This window comes from Trichosurus vulpecula, chromosome 7 (genome assembly GCF_011100635.1).
Source record: "Trichosurus vulpecula isolate mTriVul1 chromosome 7, mTriVul1.pri, whole genome shotgun sequence".
Classification (NCBI taxonomy): Eukaryota; Metazoa; Chordata; class Mammalia; order Diprotodontia; family Phalangeridae; genus Trichosurus; species Trichosurus vulpecula.
Window position 1 is genome coordinate 255262171 of NC_050579.1, and position 15490 is coordinate 255277660.

Genomic DNA, 15490 nt, shown 5'->3' on the forward strand with positions numbered 1-15490 from the left:
GGGTATGATATTTTCAGCCAGAAGCTCAATTCTTTTGCTCTTTGATATACAGTGTTCTAAGACCTGCAGTTGTTTAGTGTTGCCACTGCTAGTTCTTGTGTGATTCTAATTGTGGCACCATGATATTTAAATTGTTTTTTTCTTTTTGCTCATAATATTTCATTCTTCAGCTGGAGGGTTTCAGAATTTGTCTATGATATTCCTGTGATTTTTCCTTGTAGGATCTCTTTCACATGGTGATCAGTGGATTTTTTATACTTCTACTTTCCCTTCTTGTTCTAATGCTTCAGGACAATTTTCTTTAATTATTTCATTTATTATTGTATCAAGATTTTTCTTTTTGATAATAGCATTCAGGTAGTCCTATTATTCTGTTTCCTCTTCTTGATCTGTTCTCCAGATTAGTTGTTTTTCTTATGAAATTTTTCATGTTCTCTTCTGTTTTTTCATTCTTTATATTTTGTTTTATTATTTCTTGGTCTCTTATGACTTTGCTGGCTTCCCCTTACCCAATTCTGATTTTTAAGGAGTTGTTTGCTTCCTTAAGATTCTGGATCTCCTTTTCTAATTGGTTGACTTTCTTTTCATAATCTTCTTACTTTTCTTGGATTTTTAAAAAAAATTTTCTTCAATCTCATTTGATTTTTAAAATCTTTTTAAAGTTTTATGGATTCTTTTTGGGCAGGAAACATTACTCTTTTGGTTGAAGAAAGTTTCTTTGCTTCACTATCGTCCTCTGAAGACAAACTCAGACTTCTGTATTCTCATAGTAACTTTCTGTAGTTGAATTCTTTCTCCTTTGCCTGTGAATTTTTTTTTTCTTTGTAGTTTAGTTTTTGTAATCTGTCTAACCCTAGGGTATGGAGGATGGTGCCTCTGGCTTCAGATCCTCCTTCAGTTCTCCCCTCTGGCCTGTAACCAACACTGACCTCTAGCCTCCAGTAAGTGCCCACAGCTAGTGGCATCCCTGCCCCCCTTCTGCTCTCTCTGGGTGTGTTCTGGTTCCTTCTCTCCCAGAGCCCTGTCTCCATAGCACAGTTGTGTCTGGTGTTCCTTGTTGGCAGAGGTTCTCTCAATCAGATGTCCAACTCCCCTCAGTGTCCCAAGGGTAAAATTTCCTGTGTCTGGGTCCAAGTAGCCTCCCAACTCAGCTAACAACAGCTTGTTTTTTAAACAGAACTAGCCTGGACGATTTTTATTCTTCACAGGGACCAAACCTCATCCTGGGATTTCAGATCTTCTCTGATTGTCTCAGGAGGACCGCCGTTCTTCCTCTACTCTTATTTTTTTATACTGCTCAGTGTTCACCCTGAGGCATTATTTTATCCAATTTGTGGGGGAAATCTGGAGAGCTTGGAATTTTCTGACCTACTCTGCCATCTTTCCAGAATCCTCTCAATAATAGGAATTATTTAATTGGGTAAATAGTCCAAACAGTTAAAATGTTTCTTATATTATTTGAGGAGTAGTACATTAATGATCATATTTATTCAAATGTTTTATCATGTAGGCTCAATTATAAATATATTATCTGTAGGTAAATTACAGACTTGTTCAAATACTGCTAAGTTGTTTGGAAATTACACATTCAAAAAAATCGTTAAATATAATTTAATGTAGTTAATCAAAAAGTAGCTTGAAAATATACTGGAGGTAAGAAGCTGAATCCTTTGTGAATCAAACAATTGTGAAAGTAAAAGCAAGAAATAATCATAAGTAATAGCCTATTATAGATTTTTTTAGAGGGGAGTATGATAGGAATGTTAAAATGAGAGCCACTTACTTGATTAGTAACTTATATGGCCAGCATCTTTGTTTTTATTAAATTTTAGTTAATATCTAATCTCTAGTTTCTCTACTGTCCATTACATACATTACAGAGTAGTCAGAATGACACTACTGAAACAAAAGGCGGATGCATTTAAGAAACTCCAATAGCTTTGTAATGTTTCTAGGATCAATTATAAATTCCTGTCTTTGGAATTAAATGCCACTTACAGTCTGGCTCTAGCATACCTTTTGAAGTTTAATATGTATTACTTCCTTTTGGTGCATCTAGCCTGACCTATTTTCTGACTTTCATATGCTACGTTCCATTTCTTGCCTCCATGCCTTTGCACAGATTGCCCCTCATGCCTGGAATGAACACATTTCCTCCTTACTCTTGTTGTTTAGAATTCTTACCTGACTTCAAACATTAGCTCAAATACTACCTTACACATAAGGCTCCTTCTGGTGCCCCCAGTTATTAACCCTCCCCTCCACTTAGTATTGATTTACGTTGTATCTGTTTTTAATCTTATTGTTATGTGTATTATTTTCTCTGATGGTATGTATTAGATGGCAAGGACTATTCCTTTGTAGCTTTCATTTTTCCAGCTCCTCCATAGTGTCAGTCAAATAGTGTGTGCTTAATACAATGCTTATTGATTTAAGCTGTTGACCCTCTAAAAGGAATTGTGTAAATAGAAGACTAGAACAGTAAAAGTGGAAGGAGCAGTAGGTTTGGTGTCAGAAACCCTTAGATCAAATCACCTCTACAACTTGCTGTTTGTGTGACCTTGGGAGGTAGCATGGTGTACGAGGGATAGTGGGCTGGACTTGGAGTCAGGAAGCAATGGGTTATGATTCTTCATCAGACATTAAATAGCTATATGGACTTTTATAAAATGGGAATAGTTATGTAATCTACCTCACAGAATTGTGAAGATCAAGTGAAATTATATATGTACAATGTTTTTGAGTAATTGGAATGTCAATATCTATAAAAAATGTTGTTTTTAAGTTTTCATGGTTGGCTTTATATCCATTTGGTTGTGGAAAACAGTTTTCTCTGTGATAATGCCCTGGCTCCAGAACTGTTTACTTGTTGAATTCTGGAGGATATTTTAAAGTCTATATTTGTAGGATGGGAATTTATTGTCTCTTAGTTTATAAAAGATATGGAGCTTCTAAAGTATAATTCTTTCCACCAGGTCATGTTTTTCTTGGTATTTTTTATTTTATAATTTTTGCATTTATATATAAATAATACCTAGTATTATTTATATTTAACTAAAAATGAATATATTATAAAACATATATTTGTAAATGTTTATAATGTACAGATTTTTGTAATATTCCTTTCTGCTCTACATTCTAGATTCTGCCTTGGATATATGTAACATTTATTTACTTTAAGATTTTTTTTTCCAATTACATGTAAAGATAGTTTTCAGCATTCACTTTTATAAAATTATGAATTCCAAATATTTTTCTTCCTTCCTCCCCAAGATGGCAAGCAATTTGTTATAGGCTGTACATGTACAATCATTAAACATATTTCCATTATTAGTCGTGGTATGAAAGAAGAATTAGAACTAAAGGGAAAAACCACAAGAAAGAAAAAAAGAGAGAAAACAGTATGCTTCAGTCTACATTCAGAGTCCACATTTCCTTCTCTGGATGTGGATAGCATTTTACATCATGAATCTTTTGGAATTGTCTTAGATCATTGTATTGCTGAGAAGAGCTAAGTCTATCAAAGTTGGTCATTGCACAGTGCTGCTATTACTGTGTACAATGTTCTCTTAGTTCTGCTCACTTAACTCAGCATCAGTGCATGCAAGTCCTTCCAAGTTTTTCTGAAATCTGCCTGCTCATTATGTCTTATAGCACAATAGTATTCCATTACATTCATATATCGCAACTTGTTCAGCCATTCCCCAGGTGATGGGCATTCCCTCAATTTCCAATTCTTGGTCACCACAAAAAGAGCTGTTATAAATATTTTTGTACATATGGGTTCTTTTCCCTTTTTTATGATCTCTTTGGGATACAGAGCTAGTAGTGGCATTGCTGGATCAAAGAGTGTGCACATTTTTATTGCCCTTTGGGCATAGTTCCAAATTGTTCTCCAGAATGGTTAGGTTAGTGCATAACTCCATCAACAATGCATTAGTGTTCCAATTTTCCCACATTTATAATTTTCCTGTTTTGTCATGTTAGCCAATCTGATGTGGTAACTCCTAGTTGTTTTGATTTGCATTTCTCTAATCAATAGTAATTTAGAGCATTTTTTCATGACTATAGATAGCTTTAACTTCCTTCCTCTGAAAACTGCGTATTCATATCCTTTGATATTTATCAGTTGTGGAATGACTGGTATTCTTATAAATTTGACTCATATATTTTGAAGATGAGGCCATTATTGGAGACATTGGCTGTAAAAATTCTTCCCCAGCTTTCTGCTTTCCTTCTAATCTTGGTTGCATTGGCTTTATTTGTGCAAAAATTTTTTAATTTAACATAATCAAAATTATGCATTTTGCATTTTATAATGTTCTCTATCTCTTGTTTGGTCATAAATTCTTCCATTCTCCATAGATCTGCCAGGTAAACTATTCCTTGCTCTCCTAATTTGCTTATTGCTCACTCTTTATTTCTAAATTATGTACCCATTTTGACCTCATCTTGGTATATGGTGTAAGATTTTGGTCTGTGCCTAGTTTCTGCCATACTATTTTCCAGTTTTCCCAGCAGTTTTTGTCAAACAGTGAGTTCTTATCCTGGAAGCTGGAGCCTCTGGGTTTATCAAACAGTAGATTACTGTAGTCATTGAGTACTGTGTCTTGTGTACCTAACCTATTCCACTGATCCACCACTCTGTTTCTTAGCCAGTACCAAGTAGTTTTGATGATTACTGATTTCTGATGCAATTTAAGATCTGGTATGACTAGGCCACCTTCCCTAGCCTTTCTTTTCATTAATTCCTTTGATATTCTGGACCTTTTGTCCAGATGAATTTTGTTATGATTTTTTTCTAGGTCTATAATTTTTTGGTAGTTTGATTGGTTTCAAACTCTCCCCACTCCACTCCCTCCCTCCTCAGTCCCCTCCCTGTTCTCATTGGAAATGGTTCTAGCTTATCCCTAGTATTTATAATGCTTGCTAATGGTTTTAGATAAATGCTACTTATCATTTTAAGGAACACTCCTTTGATTCCTTTGCTCTCTAGTGTTTTTATCAGGAATGGGTGTCATATTTTGTCAAAATTGTATTTTTTCTAGTTCTATAAAATAATTTTTTGGTAGTTTGATTGGTATGGCACTGAATAAGTAAATTGATTTAGGCAGAATTGTCATTTTTATTATATTAGCTATTAGCTCGGCCTATGCATGAGCAACTGGTATTTTTACAGTTCTTTAGTTTTGGCTTTATTTGTGTAAGAAGTGTTTTGTAATTGTGTTCATATAGTTCTTGGCTTTGTCTTGGCAGGTAGACTCCCAAATATTTTACGTTGTCTATAGTTATTTCAAATGGAGTTTCTCTTTCTATCTCTTGCTGCTAGGCTTTGTTAGAAATGTATAGAAATGCCGATGATTTACATGGGTTTATTTTATATCCTACAACTTTTCTAAAGTTGTTAATTATTTCAAGTAGTTTTTTAGTTGATTCTTTAGGATTCTCTAAGTATACCATCTGCAAAGAGTGATAGTTTTGTTTCCTCATTGTTCTAATTCCCTCAATTTCTTTTTCTTCTCTTATTCCTAAAGCTAGCATTTCTAGTACAATATTGTAGCATTTAATATGATCAGTCTTTCTATGATAGAATTGTGAAGCAGCTTTCTAAATTTAAAGATAATTCAATTAAATTAGGTCAAAATATTTACTATTGCTTTAATGATGTACAAGGAGGACACTCCTCCTGGCAATATATGATGAAAATGACATTGCTCCTTTTTTCATCAATATGGAGTTGGTACAGAATAGCTAGGTGGCACAGTAGATTGAGTGATGAACCTAGAGTCAGGAACCAGAGTTCAAATCCCGCCTCACATATTTCCTAGCTGTGTAACTCGAGGCAAATCACTTAACCTTTGTCAGTCTCAGTTTTCTCATTTGTAAAAAGGGGATGATAACAACACATCTCTTAATGTTGTTGTGCGGATCAAATTAGATAATATTTGTAAAGTGCTTTGCAAATCTTAAAATATTATATAAATGCCAGGTGGTATAATGATGATGATTTATAAAAAATATGTCCCCTTAACATGCTTGCACCTAGTATTGTATTTGGGGAGAGTTAGGCAATGAGTCATGTACTCAAATAATTATAATTCGTTAGAAAGTGACTAAGTGCATAAGAGAAGTTGAGCCATATCTCTTGAGAAGGGAAAGGGCTTGTCTTTTTGGGGGTATTAGAGAAAGCATAATAAGAGATGTGTCATCTGAACTGGGTCTGAGATTTTTTTGTGTAGCTAGGTAGCAGATTACATAGGTTGGCAGAATTGGTGCCAGCAAGACCTGAGTTCACATCCTGCCTCAGACTCTTAATAGCTCTGTGACCAGTTCCTTCATATCTTTGTTCCTGTTTCCTCATCTGTGTAATGGAGATAATAATAATAATAAATACAACAGACACGCTTATTTTTTGATTAAGTGAGCTAACATATGTAGTGTGATTGGCAAACATTATGATGTTACATAAAGATGAGCTATCACCACCTACCTCTATCACCACTACCATCATCCTCATCATCTGCAGATTGTGTTATATGCATAGAGATGAAAAGTTAATTGAGTAGCTTGGTTTCTCTGGATTTTGGCTTGTGAAGGGGAGTCAATCAGTTAATAAGCATTTATTAAGCGCCAGTTGCATGCCAGGTACTGTGCTAAGCACTGGGGATACAAGAAAAAGCAAAAGGTTGTCCTTGTTCTCAAGAAACTCACAGTCTAATGTGGGAGATGGCATGCAAATAATTTCTCACAAACGAGATGTATACAGGATTAATTGGAAATAATCAACAAAGCGAAGACCCTAGAATTAAGGGGGATTGGAAATGACTTCCTATAGAAAGCAGGGTTTTACATGGGACTTGAAGGAAGCCAGGGAAACCAGGAGGCAAAGATGATGAGGAAGAGCATTCCAGACATGGGAGATAGTAAAAGTGCCTGGAACTGGGAGATGCAGTTTATTGTTTGAGGAATAGAAGGAGGCCAGTGTCATTGTATCACAGAGTACGTGGAGGTGAGTAAGGTATAAGAAGACAGGAAAGGTGGGAGGGAGTCAAGCTGTGAAGGGCTTTGAATTCCAAATGGTTGATTTTTATATGTGATTTGGAGGTGATAGGGGGCCCCTGGAGTTTATTTAGTAGGTGTGACATAATTAGACCTGCACTATAGAAAGATCACTTTGACAGGTGAATGGAGGATGAATTGAAGTGGGGAGATACTTAACAGCAGGGAGCCCAACCAGAAGAGATGCATTTTGGAGCCAGATTTAAATAGAAAAAATATGTTGGAGCCAGATTTAAATAGACAGATTTTAGTGATTTGAATATTACATTTTTTAACTTACTAACTTGGGTGAAGTTCTCCAAGTTTCCTTGCTATACTAGATGTAGTCATAAAGAAATATTTTTTCTCTGTTATACTTTTGTGCAAGTGTTTTATACACTTAAGGAGTAGAATTTGATCTGAGTTCCATGTGAGACTGAGAGCAATATTAATCACTAATGGTTTTATACTTTCTATGTTTCCTTTTCTTGGGTGCTTTTGGCATTTGAGGTCATGTGATAATTTTTTCTGGGAGACTATTAATTGTTGTCTGTAGCTGAGAACATAATACTGGCTTGATGCATATGGAATGGGCATCCTTCTGAGTGTAGTAAACGTCTTTGTGAGAAAAGGGTATATGTATGATCACAAATTATGCTTTTTCCTGAAACCTATTTGATATTAGAAAAACAGAGCCCAGAAATACCAATACTAAAAAGCATTATTTTGAATAACAGCTGCACAGGTTTTTAATTAAGTTACTTGGTCATTGTCTGAAAGCCAAGATCAAGAAACTTTCTAGATTTTCTCCAAATTAGTTTTTCTAAGCACAATTTCATTTTTCTTAACTTCCCAGAAAGCACAAATTTTATTTTGTAGTCTTTAACTTGTTCAAATTGTGATGTAAATCTTTCCTTTTTTAACCGGAGTAGCATTGTGTTGTAGCAAAATATTACAAAAGGTAACACAGAAATTTATATTGCATTCACTATTTTATGCATTCTTAAGCTTAATACAGGGATTTATTTGAAAAATATTAGAAATCATATACACAATTCTTAATGTAGAAAACAAGAATGAAAAGGTTGCAAAATTCACTGACCCATCCTAACCAAGTAAATGTCATAAATTCATGTTCCACGTTAACTGAAATGATACCTTCACCAATGGCATTTTTTTTCACTAATTAAAATAAATTATTTATATAAATATCCTTTTGATGTCCATGGATTATTTTCAGCAGTAACAATGATAGTTTTCACATTCATAACAAAAGCTTTTAATTTCTGAAAATATGTATGCACACGTACATCTGATTATTTTATATATATATATATATATATATATATGACATACACACATATAGCTTCTTGGTCTTCAATAAATTTACATTTTATTTGCAAAACAGCAAACAGTAAATAAATTCAAGAATTTAAGGAAACCTTTATAATAACAAATATAAAGTTCTTGCCAATGCACGAAACATTTTTGTAATAAGAGCAAATGTAAAAGTGTTCTTGCTATGTGGTTTATACCAAAAGCATTATTCTTTAGTCCTTTGCATTTCCATTGACCTTATTATGAATGCAGAAGTTTGCTTATCAGAATGTTAGGCATATACATTAGAAACCTGGATCATTCAAAATATTTATTACAAATTTATAAGCACCTTTGGTTTAAATGTTTACTATTTACAGGTTGCTGCTTTCCATAGAACAAAAAAGGAAAAAAATATAGTAAAAGTCGATCCAATAGAAAATTTTCTTAAAAATTGCTAATATGAGTCATGTAGTCCATTGTATAAGCTTTGCTGTTTTGTGGTCTGAAAGCATATATGAAAGTTAAATGTTAAGACACCCGTGTTCTCTTTCTTAGAGTAAACACTCTAGCAGTGTCATTTGGTTTTGCCTTTTTAGTTCCTTGGTGAGATTTACCTGTTTCTTTTTGATTCGTCCTCTTTTGTCCTTTTGATTTAGGATTACATTCAATATCCTGAATTTCTTTGGAACTGAAGGTGGGTTCATCTTGTTGAAAAGGGGAATCCTGAGCATTTTGCTCTTCAGTTTCTACCCTTATTTTTCCAGGACTGTATGTAGCTAATTGGCAGAGAGCAACAGCTGCTGTTTGTTTCTGTTCATCACTGTTGTCAATCATTCTTAAATCTTGTGCTTCACCATTATTGGGTGTGAATGAAATGTCATCTTGATGGTTGCTTAGCTGGTGATTCTTTATATAGTGTTTGGCTTTAGAACTTTCAATTTTCTGAGTAGCAGCAGCTTTGGCATCTTGTGATAGACTGTGGAATGAAGGTTTCAGGTTCAGAGTATTGCAGGAATCCTTCACTGAGAGGTTTAAAGGCATGTCTTGTAGGTTCATAATTTCTTGAGATTCCATATGAGTCATGTTTTTGTATATGAGTTCATGTAAAGTTTCCTTTTTGTTTTCAGATTTCTTAGAAAGATTGAGTGGAGCTATTCCTGGGTCTTTCTCTGTTTTAGAAGAGTCCTCATTTGTGTGAGAGGTATCTTCTGTCTGATGTTGCACATCTTCATCAGTAACATTAATGCTGAAAGAAACAGATAAATTAAATTTTATTTCTTTTTAGAAAAATAAGACTCATAGAGTTGAGTGTTTTCAGGCTATGTTTTACATATGGGATTAGTCATTATTTATTTTAGTTTAATTGCAGTGAGAAATTATTCTTTAGAACTAGAATGACCAGGCATGCCAATTGAAGAAATTTTTAAAAAATTATTTTGAGATAAAAGTTTTTATCCTATTTCTATTTTCTTTGAATTATGAATTTTTTAAAAGTATTATAATTATTGACTCAGCTTGGTCCTTCAAGGTATTCTTAAATTCCAGTCTTTCTAGTGTTACAAGTTTTTAATGAATTATAAATTGGATAATTAGACAGAACAAAGCTGGGTTGGGGTGGAGAGGGAGTCCTGTTTGGGATTGAGCTTCTTGAGTTTTGGAAGTGAGATTTACAGAGACCAACCTACCTTATTGTGGAGTCCACTCTATTTAACTGTGGATCAGGGTATTCTGAGCTTTTTCTCACAAGTTTGAAGGCTGTAGCATTTTCTTCAAGTTGATTTAGTTTTCCAAATGGGCCAAGAGATGATTTACTTGAGAGGTCAAACAGTCCTTCACATGCTTGGCTTGTCTGAGTGAAGTTGGTGGGACTTGGCCTTCCTGGAGACCCCGTAGCTGCACTTCCTGCACGGGGGCTCATTTTGGCCCCATCTCTGTCATTTGATTCATCTTTGGAAAGATCTTGGCTTTGGAGAACTGAGCTTTCTTTTTCATAATCTGTGGTTTTTTTGTGGGAGTTCCAGGAGTTTAACCTGGATGGATTTGAAGTTGGATAGATCAAGTTAGTTTCTTCAAGTAGGTGAGAACTTTGCTCTCTTGTAATACTAGCAACATGTGGAAGTTTAAGGCCATAGGAAGAGAATGCAGACTCTGGTCTATAGAACCCATATGGTATGGGAAGACTGGACTGATACTGCTGGAAAAATTTATAGGGCTCATATGTTGATGGTGATGGAGTTAAGTGTTTAGGGATTGGTCCTGTGTGGGAAAGAAAATGTCTTTGGTCTTGAGTGCCATAGACAGACAACAAAGAGTTTTCACACTCTACTGAATTACCTGCAAGTAAATAAGGTGAATAGATGGTAGCTAGTCCATGCTCTGTGTAAAAATGAGGTGGATATTCTGGAATAGTTGGTTGTATGTAAGGAGAAAGGGATCCAAAACCTTTTGTAGATGGAATTTTATGTGAAAACTCTGGGAGAAAAGAGCCAGCTTTCCATGGATGATTAGGCGCGTGGAATGCAGATTTGGTGTGAAAAGAACTTTTGGTGATTGGGTCAGGTATTGCCAGCATTTCAGATACTTCATCACTTTCTGATCCTTTAAGTCTGTGTTCTACTGGTACAAAAGCTGAAGGTCTGGCACCACTGTCTAAAATAGGCTGGATAGTAATTGTGCTTTCTGTAGCTGAACCAAGAGGTGTTGTTTTCTTCTGAACTGGAGGATTTTGTCCTGGTGATTTACTTGTCATACAGTTTCGTAATTCTAAATTTTCCTTGGCTTCTTCCTTGGCAAAACTGTGTTGAAGCTTAGAATCAAGATTTGTTTGTCCATTGGTGATTGACTTGGAAGTAGTTGGCTTAACTAAAGAATCTACATGATGTGTTTGTTTAGGCTCTAAGGAATTGGACTTGGGACATTTGGGAACTCGATCTTGCTCTGATACTAATGTAATGGAGTTTTTACAGAGGCCATACTTCATATGATTAAAAAGATGTGATTTTTCATTGCAAGTAAAGGGGCACTGAAAACACTTATATTTAAATGGTTTTCCTGGAGGCCTTGGGATATAATGAGGTTTCTTTGGTTTTCGTTCTTTGAGAAGACTCATTTTTCCTTCTTTAGTTTTCAGGCTCTGTCTTTTATGTAGCCTAATCACAGTTTACTTCTTTAGAGGCAGACTTTGGTTTTGACTTACTTTAGAAGCTTGGATTTACTTTTTAAAGCTTGTATTCATTTGAAGCTGGCTCCAAAGTGTTAGGATCTGGAGGAAAGGCCACGTTTTCAATTGGGTATAGAGGAACTGTAACAGAAAAATGAATTCTTAAATAACAATGATAACTGATTCAATGAGAAATTAGTATTTTTCTACCTAAGACTGAATAGTTAAAATAAAGGTAATACTCTTGAAGATATGGAGGCCATGCATTTTTACAATTTCTTATGCTCCTTAATGAATGCTAGTGTAAGGTCAACCCAAGAAGCTGAAATTATTGATTTATCTTCTGAAGGTAAATGTCACCTTCAAGCTGAGTTCTTCCATGGTTTTAGTTCTCTCTTGTCCAAATTCTGTGTCCCTACTCTCCCTCCCTGCCCACCCCAGTTGCCAAAAAGAACATGGCATGTTCAATGCATTTATAAGTTGTGGCTTTTATTCTGTAGGCTGAGAGGTGATGTGAATTTGCGGAGAGGACACCATTCTTAGAGTCAGGGAGATCTTAGTTCAAGTTTTACCTCTGATACATACTAGCTGTCGGATCCTGGGCAAATTACTTAGTATCTGAGTGTCCTAGGCAACTCTTTAAAGACTATAAATTGCTGAGTGTTTCAAAGAAAGCAGAGAACAGGTATTGGTCTTTATTAATAGAGGGAGTTTTCATACCAGGGAGTTCTATACATGGAAATCATAGACCCAGGAATCCCCCCCTCCCCCCCAAAAAGGAAAACAAACCAGAACCCAATAATTTATAAACTAAAACCACAACATAGTAATAATTTGTCAGTATTCTTAATTGTGGCTAGGTTTAGGTTGATAGCACAAAGAATGAAGAACTAAGACTGTCAGACTTCACCTAGTCTACTGTACCTTTTTGAATATTGGTGCAGTCATTGCCTTATTCACCTGGTTGTTTTGTAATACCACTGACTCTGAAAAGATTATTCTTCAGAAGAGTTTGTATGGGGCCTTGATATGTGGGGTCTCAGAAATCTGGGACTGGGGGAGAAAAGGTTATTCCAGGAAGCAGAATTCTCTTTAGATTTTAATAGTAAATAGGCCACTTATTTCTAGGAAAATTGTCTGTCTTTGAACCTTACACACATATGTATATGCTTCACATTCAGTTTTTTAAAAAGAATGTTTTTGCTTTTTCTTTGTATACTCAGTGCTTAGCACAATGCCTGACACATAGTAGGCACTTAATAAATGCTTGTTACTTGATATTAAAATAGAAAGTAAGTATAATTAGAGCATTCAGTTACTTCTTTTATAATTTAAATATCTGAGTTTGATTACTATTGCTAAAATATGTGTATGGCTTTAAAAAACAACAAAAGACTTGACTTCACAAAATTGCAGAAAGTTAGAATTGAAAAACTCCTCAGCTGCCATTTAATCCAACCCATAACCAAAAAATAATCTTTACTATAACACATTTTATCGGATTGCATTCAGACCAATATAGTGAAAAGTTTTTAAGAAATCATCTGTAATACCGATTATGTAACTCTAATGAAAATTTTTTTTTCTCCTTTGGCTCTCAAAGTACTTTACAGATATTCCTGTATGTATCCAATTACTGTTATTCCTGCTTTACTGATGAGGAAACTGAGAAGTAGTGGCTGACTCAAGGCTATAAATTAGAGCTTTTGGTCCGTTTCTTAGTATGCCATTAAATTGGGCCCTAGTGACATTTTGAGGCCTTACATGCTAAAATGTACCTAAAATAGGCATTAAATATTTTTTTTATAAAATGAATTTTTGTGTGACAGTGATTATCATAGTACAGAAACAGTCCTTTAGCTTTTAATGAGGCCTAGGCTGTTGTAAACCTAGGCAAGAATTAGTGGTAGTAGTGGCTACCTCTGTAGAATCTGTGATCATCTACTTCTGTGTTTGAGCTCTTGCTACTGCTAGGAGTTTGCACCTGGAAAGAGACCAGTTCTAAAGCTGCTTCCTGATCACATGTACTACCTCCCTTTACCCTATATATACAGTCAGGCCAGGGGTGTGTGTGTGTGTGTGTGTGTGTGTGTGTGTGTGTGTGTGTGTGTGTGTGTGTGTGTGTGAATGAATATTTTTCACTTAAATACCTTAAATTTATTCAGAGACAATACATTTCTTAAATGTTTTGTACATAATCTATTTTTAAAAAATCTGTCTAATCTCATCCAGTGTTTATAGGAATTGTGTATTTGTTAAGATCTGGCTGAGGTAGAAAAAATTTTGTTTTTACTTAAGAATCTTGAAATTGAATGTGCTAGTTTCTTTCTGGGATGATAATAAAGCAGTTTGTTTAAATGAAAAATAATTTCATGTACTTTTGTTATCGCTAATTAAGTTTCTGATACTTAGGGACTACTTTTGTGAAGGGTGTGTGATTTATAGTGTGGTGGACTCAGATATAAAGAGATTATTTCACTTTCCTAACATTTCTTAATAAATCAGTACTAGTACTGGAAGTAGCTAGTATTGAAAGTAGCACAAATTTCCTTGTCTGTTGCCTTAATCTCTAGATTCTTATCTCTCTTTTTTCTCTATCCCTGACCCCACTTCCATTCCCTAAATGTTTTTGCATACTTCTGTTGCCTTCCTTTCTCTCCTTTACCCTGTACTAAAAGTTATAAGACACTGTTTTGGGAACATAAACTGAAACACAGAGTTAAGCATAAATCTTGTCAATAATTTCTGTGTTTTCACCTGCTTATTGTTGAAAAAATGATATATAAAAGTTATTTTCTATCCAAATTAATTTTGTACTGTGGTGCAGATACAACTTGACATATAAAAAAAGCATGTTCTATTTTCCTGGTTTCAGAGAGCCAGAGAAGTGGATACATTCTCCAGTCTGATGCTTGGCGAGGTAGATAAGTCAGTGGAACTTGTGCTGGCATGTCTCATTATGTTCACTGATTCTGAAGGCGTGAGAACCACTTCAAGTCAAGTTCCCATGATTGTATAGGATGTGTTATGGCAAAGATCTGAAAACTGATGATTTCATCAGTGACTGGAAGCATCATGATCAAAATGATGACTGTTGCAAAACATTTATCAATTGTGGGTCGAAAATCATAACGATACTAATTGTGAAAGTGAATAAGTATAACAACTTGAACTTTCTTAAGAGAACTTTAAAAACACTTAACACAATGTAAACAACAGAATTTATGAATTTTTTTAACCTCCAAGTACCTAATGTTTTCTTACCTCTAAAAGTGGCACTATTAGCAATTTCATATTGCTGATATATTCTTCAAAGGGACAAGCCTTTGAGCTTTTAACATTCACACTTTTTATTTGATAGAATTTTCTCAAATGTTTTACACTAGGTCATATAAGATATTACTGTTGTACTCAAAAGAATAAACTGGAGAATTTTTACTTAATAAAGAAGTATTTGTGTACATAAATTTGAAAGTGTCTTATGTTTTAGTCTGAGAGCCTTATTTGTAGGTTCTTTGCTAAATTATTACTAATTTATGGAAGATCTGCAAATAATTATAAGTGGACAAAAGACATGCAGTGGTGATTGCCATCATGAGAGTATTATAGGATTTAATTGTTCAAAATAAAGCTGTTGATGAATTTAGAAGGTAGTATAAATTACTTTAGGGAAACTGCTGGCAGATGAAAACAATGAACAAAACTGCCTCTGATTTAGCTATACTATAGGCATAGTTTATGTTGTGAGTTTAAATAGTTTAAAAACAGCTGTTGAAAACATACTAGTGACCTCTTAATTCTCTCAGTTATGGTTATATTCCAGCACAAAATTTATATCCTACCCATAAAATGTAGTAGTACTTTTATCTTTATGGATAATGCTAGAATACTACATTGTAGATTTACATGGTTTTCTTTGATTAAGATTTGCAGGCTTTAATGAAATTAAACTTGCTGCATGGATTCTGAGTG

General features: G+C 34.6%; 2 protein-coding genes across 2 annotated transcripts in view; one reads left to right on the forward strand and one right to left on the reverse strand.

The window, feature by feature from the left end:
* The window catches only part of TBCD (tubulin folding cofactor D), a 497899-nt gene that overhangs the window by 136368 nt on the left and 346041 nt on the right, over window positions 1–15490 (forward strand). The gene's annotated exons all lie outside the window — the stretch shown is intronic.
* ZNF750 (zinc finger protein 750) lies at window positions 8887–11467 on the reverse strand. Its single transcript, XM_036767572.1, has 2 exons — window positions 10044–11467; window positions 8887–9604 (listed from the first exon to the last, which is right to left on the reverse strand). The coding sequence occupies exons 1-2, from the start codon at window positions 11465–11467 to the stop codon at window positions 8887–8889; spliced, it is 2142 nt and encodes a 713-aa protein (XP_036623467.1).